Here is a 17,482-nt window from a genome sequence, read left to right as displayed (position 1 = left end):
ACCATTATGAGCCACATTATAGTAATGCGTATACAAAAGAGTGCATCCCATACCAGTGTTTTTAATTCCATCGATGTTATGTTCTTGCAGGCAAGCTTGTTCAAGAGCTGAAGCACATTTGCGCTAAGTGTTGACATAACTTCTGGTGATGGTAGAGCGCTCAAGATAAGCAAATCATCAGAATGTGATTGTACAAGTTGTGCCTGGAAGTAGCATAAAAAAAAATGAGAAGAGCATACTATTCTTGGAACATGTTTATATGTTCAGTTTCATTCAAATATTATTGGATGAATGCAAATCGACATAGTTGTGCATGTGCATAAAGTATGGGTTCTTAAACAGTGACATTTCCTCATCGAATTCAACACAAAACATTCTGAAAAAACAATCTATAAATAATAAATCAAAGTACAGAAGATGTGTAGTGTCCATTTAGGAAAAAAGGCTTATTCACATTATCTGAAACATACATGCATACTTGACAGGCCAACTGCAACGAAATTTCACTTTGGCTAAAATGGTTACGTATGAGTAATACGCGTCAGTCATGCAATGTTGGCAAAGCTATATTGTAGTGGAGCAGATGCACGAACGAGGATGCGCCTGTGAAAGAGGACAAAAGACGACCCGCGCTCTGATTGCACGAGAGCCTGTACCGCCTCCGTCAGCCTTGCACTGCGTTGCCGTACGGTCCTTTTTCGTTGCGACCTCGTTGCAACTTCATTACTCCAATAAACCTCATCACATTTGGTGGAGGTGCTGGGTAGTGACTGCGTCAGTCATGATGTCCGGTGGTCTTTCGGCCAACTTGCGAGAGCGGAGCTCCAGGTCTGTTTGGGGATCTCAGCAACCTCAGGTTTTGTAATTGGTTATTCTTCTTATTAGCAGCCTTAAAATAGCACACAAGCAGACAATGTGTGCCCCTTAAGATGCGGCATAAATCACAAAAGATTGCCCAAGGAATTTTTCAGAGTGTCTTCGGAAGCCATGGGCACTGTCTAATCTCAAAGGCCATAGCCAGGCTCAGTTCTGTGTCATGTGAACATTTCAAGGATCAATAATGCTGGCATTTTAGTTGTTTTTAGTCTCAGCATCAGAAATGTATATTTTTCTTAGCTTTCCATGGCTCATCCACAAGTACTTTTAATGTAAAACTTTGCACGAAAGCTGCTCTGTCTGCTATCTGAACCAAAGTTCTACGTAGTACAAGATTTTGCCACACTTTGTGGTGCTTGTAATGAGAAAGCAACTCAAAGATGACTGCACATGTCAAACTGTGACAATGACAGTAATGAGATGCAGGAACCAGATGTCACTAGATCTTGAAGGTGCGATGTGAAATAATAGTCGAACCCACTTATAACGATCCCACATATAACGGTCTATCGGTTATAACGACCATATTTGGGTGCACTTACGATTTTCCTATGCTAACCATTGAAGCTGCGTCCACATATAACGAACATTTTTCAAAGCCTCCTACTTTTACAACGAACACTTCAGACACGGTCGCGGTAAAAATATGGCGCATACGAAGCGAAAAAAAGTTAAAACATTCCTCCTAAATTGAGTGAGAGGGGCGCGCGCTCGCGCGTGGCCCGCTCCAGTTTACTCGCGATCCTCGCGACTAAGATACCCAGATCGGCGAGCACCGCACGCAGATTTCGGACGCTGCGAGCGAGGTCGCTCACTTTCCATGCGTTTCTTCAGTGGTAGAATGCAGTGAGGGGGAAAAAAATAGTAGGCAGCATGAAGCCTTGCGGTCAGCTTTCGCGCGCCTTTCCTGACGCCGTTCTCTGCAGCTACGACCGCCTGCGATGAACCAAACAATGCCTTGGAACGCAAGAAGGCATAAATGCAAGAAGTGATAACCGCGATAACTTTCTATCGCAAAAAGGTTCACTGCGTCCCTAAACTCGTCGACGCCACAATGTGCCGCAAAAGGTCTTTTCGGTAACGGCAGAGACCGGTCGATCGGTGATTACGACTTCCGCGCGATTGCGGCGATGCCTTCGCGGATAAGCATCAGAAAAGAGCGAAGGCGAGGTGGCGGCCGTCGATGAGCGTGCCATTATGACTTATAGCCGACAACCTTATATCACAGTCATCCGTAGATATCTGCTCGGCTGCGCGTGTGGCGTACTACGCCGCGTACACTGCGGGTTGACGGCGGTACGAGCCAGGGGCGTAGCCACGTTAGGGCACACCCGGGCCCGTGCCCCCCCCCCCCCGAAATTTTTTTTGCCACAGCATACAGAGCAGAAAATGACACTCGACCACATCTGCCTGCTCGTCCCCACTACAGATCAAGGAGGTGCCCCCCCCCCCCGAAAAAAATTTCTGCCTACGCCCCTGGTACGAGCGCGCCATGCTTAGCCATGCTGCCGTTCGCAAGTTCGGCGCCGCCGCGTCGTGCGAGACCGCTTTAAAGTGCGCGTCGCTTTGTAGAAAGGAAATTAGCTGTTGTTGAGCGGCGCGGGCACCGAGAAACGTCGATGCATTGACAGCGAGCGTATACTGCGTGTTTGACTCGGTGACAACTGAAGTGCGCCGCGCATCGTCGTGCAGGGCCGCGAGAGCATCGCGGAAACGTAGAGTGCGCGTTGCTTGGAAAATGCTTGTTTTCGCCGCGTTGAACGAAGAGGCTAGTCGCCGCACCCGTGCACGGTCCGGAGTGAAGCAAGCACGAAGAACGTACAAACGCGCGCATACGGCATACAGCAAGCGGCCCGGCAGTGACTCCGCGACCCGAGTAGGCGACGCGCTGCACGCAACTAGCCAGAGATGATCGGCTCCACGTCGCGGTACCGCGCTTCGGTGAAACGGTGTCAGCTCATTGCAGAGGCGGTTAATTTACTCGTGAGCACGCAGAGGGCGTCGCTTCACGACGCGAAAAGGCTTAGCTTGTCACCGAAGGGGTTGATAGCACTTTAAAAGTGCATGAAGAAAAAAAAACGACTTGGCCGTTAAGCGCACGTTTTTAAGGGCGAGTCCATATACAACGAACTACTGACATAACGACCACTTTTCGCGACACTTTCGAGTTCGTTATAAACGGGTTCGACTACTTGAACACCGTTTTAAATGGATGCAGACAAGGGGAGATTGTCCAAATGCTTAATAAAGTGCTTCACATAAACTGAGAAAATAAGCTTGTAGGCTGCCTACAGATGAAGCACTCTTATTGAATAAACTATCAGTTATTAAGCGGAGGTTAGCTACTCCATGGATTCACTCAGCAAGTGGTGCCTCTCTGCAGTAGCCTTAGCTCTCCTGTAATATAATCACTTCAGAACAGTCACCATTAGCATCTGGCTTTCTCCCTGCTGGCTTTTATTGTAATTTTATCCCTTATACTCAAACTGAAGGTATAATCTCTGAAATTCAAATAGTGAACTTCATAAAGGAATAAGGAATAAGCAATAAGGAAGAGAACAAAAAGTACTTGTGTAGGGATAGGTGAATATTCGGGCGTTTCGAATATTCGAACAAATATTAAAGTATTCGAATTCGCTTCGATACGAATTTAGATTATTCGAAATTTCGAAGTATTCGAAATGAACGAATATATGTATATATTTAATCACACATAACTCCCTGTAAAGGCGGTTTCACTGCAGCGTCTGGTTGCTGTGCCGTGAAACCACCCATCCAGAGAAAATCTGCACTGCCGCGAAGCCACACTTCAAGGTTAAATGTACATCTTTTTTATGTTTAAAACGTGTTATATGGGCTTATATGCGCTAAGTCTAGTCATTTTTAAATTGTAACGTATTGTACCACTTATAACTTGCACCCTACTGCTATTCAAATTTTTATACTATTCAAGGTTTCTTCCACTTCATTTCAAACCAAAAAAGTGACATTCACTCATACCTAGTTCCAATTCTTAAAAATATTGTGCAAGGGACATGACGAAAATGCTCATTTTTCTTAATAATATGTGGTGAGTACTATTCGAACTATTCGATTCAAAATTATTCGACCAAATCACTATTCGCTTCGGATTCGCTTCGAACCTCAAATTTACTATTCGCCTATCCCTATACTTGTGTTGTGCTCTCTCTCTTATTCTTTGTCTTGGTTTTGACCTAAATGTAGAGCAGCTGCAGGAGCTTCAGAACAACCCATGCTTCAGGCACAGCAAAAGACTCAATAACTTAACAAATGGTACATTATTTGTCACAGAAATGGCATAAACATTCTAAATATTGCTGAATAGATCTTTGAGAGTTGGTAAAAAGGTAATTCCATGTGTTTTTTTGCTCGAATCTGTCCCCCACAAATATATAAAATGGTTGTAGTGTAGAGTCTAGCTGCATATCTCCTACACTTTTGGTATTTCTTCTTGTAGTCTTCCTCAAATATCAATTCTTTAAACTAGGATATATAGAATCATTCTCTGAGTTAGATCGCATTGTTGCGCATGTGTACATGTTCCTACTGCACAAATTGCACTATGGCTTTAAACCTTGCCCTACACAGTGCTTTCTTCAGGGCCTCTAAAAATAAAAATTTAAAGATGCTAAATTAGCAATGTGAAAGCACTCCATAACAGTATTTCCTCGCAGGCTTTTGTATTCTTAATTTATGTATTTTTAATCTTGTCAGAGCACAGAACCCAGTAAGCAGCTTCAGTTTCATGGTGTCTTCATGATGCATCAGAATTTTTTGCTTGAGCCTGCACAAATGTTGATGCTCCCATAGTTCCTTTTTCTACACTGATAATGACTGAACTGTAGTGTAGTCTGTAGTCTTTTTCTCCACTCATAGTGATTGAACTTAGTTCTCATTATTGTTGTGTCTGACAAAGAAAAACGGGCCCTTAAAATTCCTCTTCTTTTGAACTGTAGTGCATCATTTCTGACAAGTCTCAGATCGTGATGCTCATTTCGTGGGCTGCAGTAGCCAACCGGTCACTCGCGCCAGGTTAACCTCCCTGCATTTCCTTTTCATCCATTTCTCTCTAACTCTCTAGATCCAAGGAAATCATTATTGCAGATTGACACAATTAGTACTTTTATTTCTATATAAAAAATATATGGCATTATTTTTGGGCAATCTTTAATGATTACCTTGTGTTAATTAATTAACTGATGAAGTTTAACATCCCAGAACGATGATTAGGAGGTACGCCGTAGTGGAGGGCTGCGGAAATTTCGACCACCTGGGGTTCTTAACGTGCACCTAAATCTACACGGTACATGGGCCTCAAACAAAGTACACGGGCATCAAGCACTTTTGCCTCCATCGAAAATGCTGCCGCTGCAGCCGGGATTCGATCTCGCGACCTTCGGGTCAGCAGTCGAGCACCATAACCACTAGACCACCATGGCGGGTGATTACCTTGTGTTCATCAGCCAAGAAGTGAAAGAGACGAGTCAGAAGCTGTTTCAAACGAGTGTGGCCTTTCAAGTGCACATTGGTGGTAAGCTTGACAAGTCTGACAAGAAGCTGGACATGTTCATAACACAGCTGTGAAGAGCCATACCTAAAAAATTTCAACAAGAGCAAATGGAAAATGTTATTAATTAGATGCACCTTTTAAGAGAAAAGTAAATGTAGTGCACTTAAGGAGGAGATGTACTTCACCTAGCAGCAAAACACCACACGTCAGATGCCAGGAAAGCTCTCCAGTGGCTTTCACAAAGCACATTTTTCAGGAGTGCATGTTCCTGGAAGAAAGCACCGAGACATTTTCCTTCAAGCACTTAGCACTAACTTGCCTATGTATGCACACTGCTGTTAGCACTCTGACCTTAATGAATTCAAGAGAAAATAATGTGATAAAAAGGTTTAACCTTTTTCCATACAACAGAATATACCTAGGTGAATAATATCAGAAAAACAGAAAGACAGGAAGTGAATGAGAGAGAACGAGACAATTAATGCATACCAAAACTGGAAAGAGGCTTTCAGGAAGCGTGGCAACGAACCGGCACACATGGATGCAAATATTTTCGTAGAGTCCCACCTTTCTGAAAGACAAGAAAAGGTTACAACTTGCACAAAACTGCTTGCATATGCTTTACATAACTTTAGTGAGCATTATACATATTGCTTTCGCATGCTCAATGTACGTACCTCGGTGCTTTACCATCGCCTGTTGAGTAATCCAGTGACACAGGACACTGAAGCTCCACAATGCCTAAATGAAGCATCCAGTGATTGACATTACATGGAGGTAAACGGAAGTTAGAGGCACTTGTACAAGCCCTTAATGTCACACAGCATGGTGGAAGCAAGAGTTTAAATAGAACGACCTAGTCCATTATAAAGGAACAAGTATGATTATTAAAAAATGTGTTGAGATACAGGGTCTGTTCGTAAAGTAATGAGACTGGATCTGGTAAAATGAATTTACTGATCCAATCGGTATGGATTATTTGAATTTTTCAAAATAGTTTCCTTGGGCGTTGATACACCGATTACAACACGATTCCCACGCTGCAAAGGCACCCTAAAACTCGGCTGCCATGAACTCTTTCAGAGGCTCTGTGACAGCCCATTGGATGGCGGGAACACCATCGAAATGGTGACCTTTCTGGCTTCTCTTGAGCTTTGGGAACAGCAAGTCTGCCGGGCTCATAATAGGGCTTATGCAGCCCTGATACATCCCTGATGTGAGCCCTGCAGACTTCTTCCTGTCCCCAAACCTCTAGAAGAAGCCATAAAGATCACGCTGGAGTCAGCGCTTCGACAAGCAAATTTGTCTTCTTCAAGGCTGTGAATCGACAAGTCCACCTGTCGATATGGCTCCAGCGACACCCTGTGTCCAAGAATTTCTCATCTCTTCAAGCTTCCATCTTCCCCTTCCTTTTTTTTAGTTATCAATTCTGCTGGCTAGAGAAGCTCCAGAATTTAATCTGACGCCATATTACGCAGGCATCTCTTTACTTATCACTCTTGACAGTGAACAGCTAAAACGTGATTGCAAAATGCTAGCATGATACATCGCATTGACTAGGGCAAGCTCCTCAACAAGCTAGTTTGCATGAAAAATAAATGTCTAAAAATGTTCTTAAAAAGATCTAGCAAGAAGTTTTTTAGAATTCTTGCAAGCAGTTTTCTAGACTTCTAATAACGTGGCGTTAGTGCAGCTACAGGAAATTTTCAAGCTGCTTACGTCTAAATAACATCTCGGCTAAACTTCTAATATACTTTCAGAGTTTCCTTTATGGATGTTTATCAGAAGTTTTCTAGCTTTTCTTGTGTTTCGTGGGACGGTACTGGTACACCTTCCCTACTCACGGGACTTAGCCCCCCTATGACACCTTGTTTTCCCCAAATGCAAACTGACACTCCTGGGCAGTATTTCAGGGATGTGGCAACAATTCAAAAGAATACAACGCTGCTGCTGAAATACTGAACAACAGGAAACTTACAAGGGTGCCTCCAGCAAAGAAAGAAGAGGTGGCATATTGTGTTTCAAGGGGAATGTTTAGAAAGTGACCACACTGATCCATCTCAAAGTTAATGAAATTAAAGTTTTAAAAGAGCACTGAATGAAATTTTGGGACACACCATGAACATTGAGTATGAACAGACTCACATTTATCCATGCTCTCAAAAACGAGGTCAATAATATTTCTTTGACCCGGTGGCTGCAACCATAAATCTTGAACATTAAAAGAGAAAAGGGAAAGCCACAATTAGCATAGCAGCATATCATTAGATTGTCCAACACATGAGAAAAGAAAGCGAAGACAGAAATTGGCAACGTACCACTTGAAGTTGCAATGTGGCCCAGGATTGTCAAAAGCATGAGCAGATAGCCACACCAGCAATTTTCACAAACATCTGTCAAAGAGGATTAAAGCACACCGAAATGAATGAAAGAAGGCAGCCAAAATTTGTGATGAAGAATGCCTTATCTTAGATAAGGAGACTGCAAAGAAGCACAAATGCAAGTTTTGAACTGTTCTCCAATAGCCAAACTTTTCTTTCACAATGTGGGCTTCTAGTCTTATACTTTTCAGTAAGAAAACAAGCTTTGGCACTTCAGAGGAAGCTCTGGATTGGGGACAACTCCCTTATTCAAATAAATCTAATGTCGAAAAATACTTTAATGATCAAAACTGCAGGTCAAATTTGCATGGTATCTGTTGCATCTAAGAGATTAAATTTAGGTGACTGTAGCTAGCAGAACTTTGGTTTAGGACATGAAATGTTTTACAAAAATTATAGAAAATAGTAAGTTAAAAGAGTATAGAAGCACAATGTTAGCAAATCAAGAACTGTGCACCAAAAAATAGATATGGCAACACGTAAAGCAGACACATTTGTTAAATGAACGTATAGTTTATAAAAAATTTTTACAATATTTATGAGGATTTTACAATAGTCCTACTCACAAAGTAGTCATAGGGTATTTCGAACTAATTTACAATACAGCAATCTTGGCTGCTTTAGATGCTTTATTACTTGCAGTTTACGGAATTGTGATATGATCAATATTGTCTCTTATTCCTGAGTTGCAGAGTTGTAAACTAGCAGACAGCTTCATTTTTGCAATATTTAATAACTTATATAAAAACTAAAATCAAATAAAAATCTGCTTTCTACAGTCACAAGGTTCCTTCTAAATACATACAACCCACATCATTGAATTAGGTACAGCTGTTGTCAAGAAAAACAATTTCTCTGCTCCCATTTATTTAGACACGAGTGCCCGAGCTCAAGCTTTCTCTTAAAGGGGTCATGAAGCACCCCTTGGGCTTGTTGAAAAAACACAACCTGCGGAAAGCTAACACGGCTATGAACTGCTCTGCAAAATATTACAGTCGTGTGCACCGCGTAAAGGCCACAAGCGGAGCGCAAAGTTGCTGTTTCCTCAGGCGCCCTCTTTTCAAACAGAGGCCGGTTCTCACTCTCGTCGGTGGGCAGGGCGTCTGCACGTTGACGTCGCGGAGACATAGCATGCTTATTGGCCGATAGCCGGATGAGATGCGCTTCTTGCCACGGGGTGCCGCCACTTGCCCACGCCGCACTCCTCAGTCTGCTAACTTTACACGATAGCCGCACTCGGGCGTGCGAATCACAGCGGGAGAGCGATTGCGTTTCATGACGCGCGCTGACGTAACTTTTTTCCCCCGTGCCATCCATCCCTGTCTAGCTTCCAGTGCGCTCGTCGGCACGAGAAAAGAGAGAAAGCGCTGAGAGCGTGCGCCAAACCCGCGTAACTCCGCTGATTCTTGACGGATTCGAGAAATTTTTGCGGCAATCGATTCGGGAGGCAGTAAACTCCGATACTAAGGTCATTAGATCATTACTTGGAAAAGTGGTTCATGACCCCTTTAACAGGTCAGTGCAGCAGCCAAATGCCAGTAACAGCCATCATGGCATAGTAACGCTCACACATTTCTCAATCTGCACTGCCATGCTGACAGCAAGTTTTCTCTCATCCCTCAAAACTCTTCTTACTTGTGCAATGCTCTGTTCCTTTTAATTACTTTCTGTATGGCTATAAAAATGAAATTTCTCTGAAAGTGAATGCCCCCTCCACTTCCAGAAGAAGACGAGTTTACATATTGAAGGAATAAAGGGGGAAAAAGGGAGAGGGAAAGGGGGAAGTGCTTTGAGCTCAGCGAGACACAATATTTTTAAGCTTCCTAAAGTAGTAAAAGAAGGCCTTACCGAAGTCACGGACAATGGCACAGAAGTCACCATTGGCTGCAAGTTGTGCCACAAGACGTTCTGCAGCTATCCAGACATGCAGCATCAAGTTGCTCCTCTGAACTTCTGTCAGCGCACTGGCATAGACCTCAAGAGCAGGCATCCTACACACAAGGCAGAAAGCGTGCAACTCATCATCACAATCATGGTGCATCAATAGCTTGTCAACAAATGAGCACTAATTGCGGGACTTTGCACCTGCCTCATGATGGCCAAACATACATTTTATCACTTATTCTATGAATGTCTGCATAATTTCAATCAATTATTCAGATATTCCAAGGAAATAATTCACTGGACATGATTCTTCAGAGTTGAGAGCATTCAAATGTCAAAAGGCTGTGCAGTGTGTAAGACTGATCATTAACTGCTAAAGAACAACGTACAATAATTACTACAGGCAACCTACAAAGCAACTTACGAGGCAAGGCATGAATGTAATGCGAATTAGGGGTCTCAATATAGCTCACAAGAGTGGTATAGAAAAAGACTGAGGCGATTCATGTGGCGATGGAGGTTACCTTGAAAGGACAACAATCATCTTCACTATGTCCTTCATGCTGCTACTGTAAAAGCCTTCATACTTGGAAAGGAGTGAATCCAACAAACGCAAATGAAAGGCAACTGCTTTCATTTCAACCAGGAACGCACTCTCCTGAAAGTAAATTTGATGCACGTGTATTATACGCTGACATTGCAAAAGAAATGCAATGCTGAAAATTATTACAGAAGTGATTTATATAGCACATATTTCCACACAGACTTCAAGTAGTGTTAAAAAGTAGGCTTTATAAAATAAAAATAAAAGTTTTCACGGAGACACGGCATCAGTGGTGACAAGTGTCAGGGGATAGGTAAGCTGTAGTAACTGCCATAATAATTTAAGAAAAATTGTTTCATTAACTGCTACATATATCCGTGAACCTCTTTGTAGTTGAGAAATGGGAGCAAGCTGTCTATACATGCCCCATCAAGGTCTATGCCTACAAAAAATGTGATAGCCCACGCAGGTGTAGCACAACAAATTGCAGTTCTTCAAGCCCCAGAAACGAAATCTTGGAGGCCGAATAAGCATGCATAGCCATCCAATGAATGTCACTGAGATATATCAGTAGGCTGCAGGCAGCTAGCATGTATATCCTGCTGTACTACAGTTGAAAGGGCAGTAACATTTTTTTGTTAGATCCAGAAGTTGGTATGGCCATGCTTGTAAAGCTGGTTTCAATTTCCCAGTCACAGTAAGGCTTGGAGATTGGATACTTATATTAATGTAGAGGAATTGCTTTACTTATTTAGATATTGCCATTTCGAACTCATCCTTTAACCACTACTGAAACTATGGCATCAAAGAAAACATTAATTATTTTTATAAATATTGTGTTTTTTATAATTATTTTTATAAATAAGTGCTTTTTTAAATATTGCTTAAGGTCTTTGTTAAAGCACTGGTATAATAGTGATTTTTCCTTATGAGCTGAAGCTTAGGCAGTACAAGATCTGGCACTATAAGAAACTTAATTCTACACAAGAACCATAACCAAAAGTGCCTTGCATAGTGCACAAGAGTGTTCTCGATTGTTACTCTGACATCCACCTCCCAACAATTTATAGCAAAATTTTTTTTAGAAACTGAAAGGAAAAAGAACTGTAACTGTAAAGGGAAAATGTAAAGGAATGTTTGAAGCACCCTGGAATGATGTCTCTGGTAAGTTGACGACACATAATTTTCAACATACAGCACACACATAGTCAAGACACAAAAGCATAGGTGAAGCCAGAACCCCATGAAGCCCCATGAAATCTTTCAGTTTGCATGTGTATATATAAACAAACACATGCACATACATAAAGAGGAGTCGAACCCCCCACACCCCCTCTTCCACGGAATAATATCCTGGCAATGGCACTGACAAAATCAGTGCTGTATACATGTGCCATTCTTTATTTTCTGTTGCGTCTCATCCTTGTGTGCACTATATGCATAAGGCTTGAAGCATCATTTGTAGGTTATATGAATAAAAGAAACACAATGAAGACAAAGAAGAAGGTTTGAAATCAAATACCTTTGGAGGTTCCATTTTCTCCAGCTTTAACAACCATTCAGCCACATATGAGCAGAGATCTGCCACAGCAGCATCGATGTTAAATCTGCGTTTTAAACAGTCTCTGTACTGAAGAAGGGTCCTAGGACAGAAGAAAAATGATAACGTGTTATAAAGCAATCTTTGAAACACTATGTTAAGCTCACTCACCATATGCCCCTTTACGTTCAAGGGGCACATTTATAGTCTGCCTGCAGCACTTTCAAAAGAAGCATTCAACGAAATACAATTTAGGAATGGTAAAAAGAGACAGGAAAAAACCAACGGTAGACTCCAGCTTAGAAGGCACGATGAGCCTGCACGTACACACATGCTCTTATCACAAACGTGAAGTGGAAAGTAACGACAAAGGGGGAGAGGAGGTTTGTGCCTCTACACTGGTCACATGGTGGCGCTTGCTCTGTTTTTGCAGAAAAGAGCCAGTGGAAGCTCATGCCAGCCTTTTGCTTTCTTATTTTTCATTACCTCACTGCCATGACAGCTGCTCCAAGCCTCCGTATTGTACCATGCGCATTCAGGAATGCATGTGGTCACATTCAGTCACATGTAGTCACCTTTCACAACACTTAATTCTTCATGAAGGACCAAGAAGACACACAGAGTCCAAGTGCCATGCATGAAAGCATGGACGTGTCGCTGTAGATAAATTTGTACTTACTGGTCGTTTTGCTCTTGTCTGCTGTCACTTCGAAACACTAATTTTCTGTGCAAGACACTATGTATTGTATGATCTTATTCCTGCGAACCTTGGGAGGGCTTTGAAAAATGCACAGTAAAGATGAGCAGTTGTTTGTGTGTAGCAGCCTAATTTTGATTTGAAGTATTTTTATTCTCTTAGGGAAGCTTGAGGTACTAAGTTTATGAATGCACTCTAACTGCAACGAATATCTTTTTGTTTTTAGTTGTATGAAATTTGTTCAGTGTGCTGCATAAAGCAACTATTTCAATAAGTTCAGCAATAACAGAGACCACATGAATGCCGAAAGCATGTATTTGAATCCGAGAAGCACTACTGAAATCAGCAGATGGAGTTTGAGGTCTATTATAGTACCAGTCACAGTCTTGTCAAGCTAGATTCCTGCAAGAGGGTGGAGTGCTGACTTGATTAGCCGACAAGTATGACTTAGCTGAGTTGCTATAAATCCAACCCCTAGAAGCTCGTCTGAGGTATCCTTGGGTGTGGTGTGGTTCAGTGACATTGAGGCATGTCAACATTGTCTGAAAATTGAATCAGCTTTCCATCCCATCCTGTGAAGCCAGCTTAAGACAAAGTAAAGGCATGCACAAATAGCCTACTTCATGATCATTGTTACTGTTCAAGGTATTTGCTTCTGACCGTTCAATTAAAATATATGCTTGCAAACTTATTATGTCAACCTATATATTTGTTTTTCATCATTCATTTAGTGCCAAGCAAGTAGAAGAACTTAAAAGGCGCCTGAACCACCTTCTTTAAAAGTCTCAAAAATGCTGTTAAATGTGTCAAGTAGCTCCCAGGTACACATTACCAAAACAATTTTTTTTAAATAGGAGACCTACTACAAGCAGAAAAACTATTAGCACAATTTTCATTATTCCCATAACCCCTGAACACCTTTCATTCTGAAGGAGTAGTGTGGTGCTGAACTCCTTTCATTCCTACTGGACGGGCAGGGCCGAGTGTGAGCAGACAATAGTCGGTTTTCTTTGAAAGTGCGCAATTCTTATCAAAATTCAAAATGCGGACTTTTTACTACCACATCCTTTTTAGTTAACTGCTTCAATTAATACACACAGCAACCATAGAAAGGAGCGCACTGGTCCAAACACCCTGTATGCTTGACGTCAACTATCAGCCAATGGCAGCTTTCTATGGGAAACCGCCCAATTTCATCAGGGGACAGCCGTTGGCACCCACTCACCAATGGGAGCAAGCCTGTTTGAAGAGGGGGTGTTTAGAAAGAGGCAAACTTTATACTCCGCTTGTGAACTCCATGCATTGTGCACAACTCCAAAATTTGGCTGAGATGTTCACAGCTTCATCTTATACCAATGGAGTATCTTTTCTCAACAAGCCTGAGAAGTAGTTTGGGAAAACCTTTGAAGTAGAAAGGCAACAAGCACATACACTATCACATCTTTCTATCATGACCTTTGTATTGTACTTGGCAGAAAACAAAAATGTTGTATTGAGATTGGCAACTTGCCCTTTTATACACAGCCAACTGCCCTGATCCTGCATTCAATGGCTTAGAAATTTTAAGAAAGAATCCTGTACACTCCCATACTTTAGCATTATCGGTAAGCCTCTCCTCAGGCATGAAATATGAATAATAGTTAGTAAAACAACACCATCATGGTAAAGAACTAGCGCGCTAAATTCTTTTTTACAAGAAAGGTCCAGTTCCAGCAACGAAACACATGGCACTACTACCTACTTCACTAAGATTTTCCGAGCTGAGATAAGCATCTTGAGATCCAGGTCTTGCAGGAGCATGGCAAGTGTTCTTAACTTCTCACAAACATTTGCAAGGCCAACAAGCTGCTTCTCATGTGATGCTGAAACATCAACTTTATCAAGAGACTGAAGCAAAACCTGTAGGAAGAGCACACAAAAAGTAAATGAAGCAACAATTATATTGTACATGGCTGTGTGTGCGATAACATGAGCAAGAACAGAGAAAGCAAGGTCTCCTTTTTTTGCACTATTTAAAACTCCATTTTCTTTCAACTTATGACAACTCCTTCATGCTCAGTTGTTTAGCGAATGCACCACACAAAATGTAACAATTAAAACAATAGCACCAATGGCGAGAAAACATATCTTTATTATGAATGAAGGACATACCTTTCAGTTTTACAAGGAATGCAGAACTATTTATAGAAAAAACTTATTGAACCATGCAAGCAGGACAATGGTGGGCTGCTGACAACCATAATACTGGAATGTTTGAAACATTACTAACAAACTACTGAGGCAAGATAGTGGTTTAATAGCAGCCAAAAGTGACTCAGTACAAGCATAAAAGGTTTATTTGACTTGCAAATCTGTGACCTGTGAACTTCAAGATTATAAAAATTCCGTAAACTCCACTCCCCACCATGGACAGGAATAGCATGCATTATGTATGTTATATGGGCACTTTGTTACCAAATGTTCATTTTTAGACACCGTATACGAGCAGCAGATGGCTTATAACGACAGATATTGACAAGTAGCACATTGTTCACTAGAACAGTGACTGTTTCGGAAATTTTGCTGTTGGCAATATTGCCTGCCAAAGGATCATGCCTGAACCTACATCCTAGAACCAACTACCTTATATAGTTGAGCACTAACAGACTAAAATTAGCACTTCTTTCCTACCTTATATAGGTAACTTATATTATATGGCTTACATGGCACTTCGTGCCGCCGCAAGAGGTGGCACAGGTACATCCCAATTTCTTTTTTCGCACATTTTTGGCCAGTCTTGTGCCAACCTACCTTCCAAAAGTCTCAAACATATTTTTTCCAACAAATATTGTTTTCCTGAAGCTTGACACAGCATTTGTGGTATCATAGCAGGAGCTCAAGCTTGTAAAATTAAGGAAAAATTTGGAATAGTAAGCCAGTTTGGACTTGGTATGAATTGCTATACGTTTGTGCACTCACTATGAGAGAACCCTGAAAAGTCTTTTTTTTTTCAGGAAGACGTTCAGTGATTATGGTTTTTAATTAATAAAGGTACTCCAGTAGACGTTTTTGAAAAGGACCCAACGATGCTTCCTTTCTCATGTCTGTTTCCTCAGCAAAGTCAGCATCCCATCCCATTTGCTGCCCAACTGCACATGCCCACCTGCTTTTGAGGTGGGTGTCTGAACAAAGCTGCCCAAGACCAGCAAAGTAGTGGTGAATGGAGAGGCAAGACGAGTTAACAACACTGCTTCCCATTATCCAGTAATCCCAGCCAGGACTGGAGGGGTGGGAGCGCATGTGTGAGCGTATGCATGGAAGTAACTGGTGGTCATAAAAATCACAATAGAGCGAACTTGGGCATGTTGGTGTAGCATTGTTGGTGAAACACACAGTGCAAAATTACGAAGGGGACACAGGAAGGAAACACACACAGTGCTTTGTGTTTCCTTCCTGTGTCCCTGTTGTAATTTTGCACTGTGTGTTTCACTTCACCATAAAAATCACTCTATGGCTGGCCCCTATGGGATGCTGCCACTTGACGTCAGCTGGCAGACGACTAGAAGTTTAATGTAAAATTAAGTTCTCACATAACATTTAATACCAGGTTAGACACAAATGAGAAAAACTAAATCAATTTAGACCAGACTGGTAAAGTATTTTAAAAAATTATATTTTCATTCACCTTGCAGAAAAAGGTTTATAAGCATTACGGTAGAACATAATGGGAAAACTTCTCTTTCTTGAATTTTCCCACCAAAGTTGTAGCACTGGGGCGCGGATGTCACAAATTTCAATGTACCTTCTTGTAGCTGGGTATTTCAGGGCGGGAAATATTCTCAAGACTTTCTAGGTTGTTTTTAGTTCTTTCAGAATGCAATTCAGTCCTTCTTTATTAAAAAATGATAAAATATACATGCACAGACAGTCTTCTCTCACTTATAATGCCTTCTGACATGTTTAATAATGGCTCATTTTGATATTGCAAAAGTACAATTTAGTAATGCAGCTTAGTCGTTTTTTTTTTTTTTCAGTGCCCCTCTAAATCTTGTACATCAGTTGGGATCTCCACACACAAATATCTTTCAACACATTCTATTTATCGGAACTCAGTTCAATGCTTTGTATGTACTGTCTGTCATTTTGGACAATACATAATATATGACCTTCAAGTCCCATAGCATACAATGGACTGCATATGATCAGATTAACCATAAGCTATGCCAATCTCCATAGATCTCTATCATGCACTATGAAGTCTCTGATTAATATAGTTACCGTTCTCAATTTCCATATTATGACAGGCATATGGAAGAAGTAAACAAAGAGCCAAACCTTCTGAAGCTCTTCATGATACAAATCTGTTGTGTTTAACACTTCTCAATTAAAAAAGGGTATGGTCAGCTTATTTCGTAGTGCTTACCATCTGCAGCTGCACAGTTTGGTTAGAAAGACCACCAAGAGCATCTTGCACATCACTGGGAAGTTCTCCATACAGAGTTTTGTGCTGCAAGCATTTACAAAAGCCATGTTTTGCAATATATTAATTCGGTTGCAAACAAAGACGCACAAAGTAGTGTTGCTTCAAAATTTTCCACCGTACACCCCTAGGCAACATAATTATCATGTAACCAACATACCTTGTACATGAATGAAAATTATAAGAGAAATGAAATTGAAACAGAAATATATTCATTAGTTTTTATCAACCCACCCCAGTGGCTTTCTTGAAGTGCAGCTAAAATGCTCAAGTTTTCTAATTAAAACAAATATATAATTAGTGTTAATTCACTGTAGAAAATAATGTTAAAGTAATAAATATAATATGACTATGAAGCAGTGCCATAGCCAGAAATTGTGTTCAAAGGGGGACCTTCTCAAGTGCTTGAATGATCAGCTAGCATTTATCTAAAGTGCACTCATTGCATAAAAATACAAGATTAAACAGCTTCGTATGTAAGTATGTTAGTGTTAGCCCAAATGCAGCACTATGATTTAGTTAATAATATTGCCCAATGTGGACAATTATGCTACAAATGAGAAAAGTCAC

At 41.2% G+C, this 17,482-nt stretch overlaps 1 protein-coding gene across 1 annotated transcript in view; it reads right to left on the bottom strand.

The window, feature by feature from the left end:
- LOC119399674 (uncharacterized protein C1orf112 homolog) overlaps window positions 1–17,482 on the bottom strand; it is a 40,627-nt gene that overhangs the window by 17,549 nt on the left and 5,596 nt on the right. The window contains exons 6-17 of the mRNA XM_037666498.2: window positions 16,856–16,939; window positions 14,195–14,352; window positions 11,739–11,859; window positions 10,197–10,330; window positions 9,637–9,779; window positions 7,726–7,800; window positions 7,553–7,618; window positions 6,085–6,148; window positions 5,897–5,978; window positions 5,593–5,675; window positions 5,347–5,491; window positions 54–203 (exon numbers count right to left, since the gene is read on the bottom strand). Of these exons, the coding sequence (XP_037522426.1) occupies window positions 54–203; window positions 5,347–5,491; window positions 5,593–5,675; window positions 5,897–5,978; window positions 6,085–6,148; window positions 7,553–7,618; window positions 7,726–7,800; window positions 9,637–9,779; window positions 10,197–10,330; window positions 11,739–11,859; window positions 14,195–14,352; window positions 16,856–16,939 (1,305 nt within the window). The remainder of the gene's footprint in view (window positions 1–53; window positions 204–5,346; window positions 5,492–5,592; window positions 5,676–5,896; window positions 5,979–6,084; window positions 6,149–7,552; window positions 7,619–7,725; window positions 7,801–9,636; window positions 9,780–10,196; window positions 10,331–11,738; window positions 11,860–14,194; window positions 14,353–16,855; window positions 16,940–17,482) is intronic.

The sequence above is a fragment of the Rhipicephalus sanguineus genome, chromosome 1 (assembly GCF_013339695.2).
Source record: "Rhipicephalus sanguineus isolate Rsan-2018 chromosome 1, BIME_Rsan_1.4, whole genome shotgun sequence".
NCBI lineage: Eukaryota > Metazoa > Arthropoda > Arachnida > Ixodida > Ixodidae > Rhipicephalus > Rhipicephalus sanguineus.
Note: the sequence above shows the minus strand (reverse complement) of the source record. Positions and strands in the feature narration are given on the sequence as shown.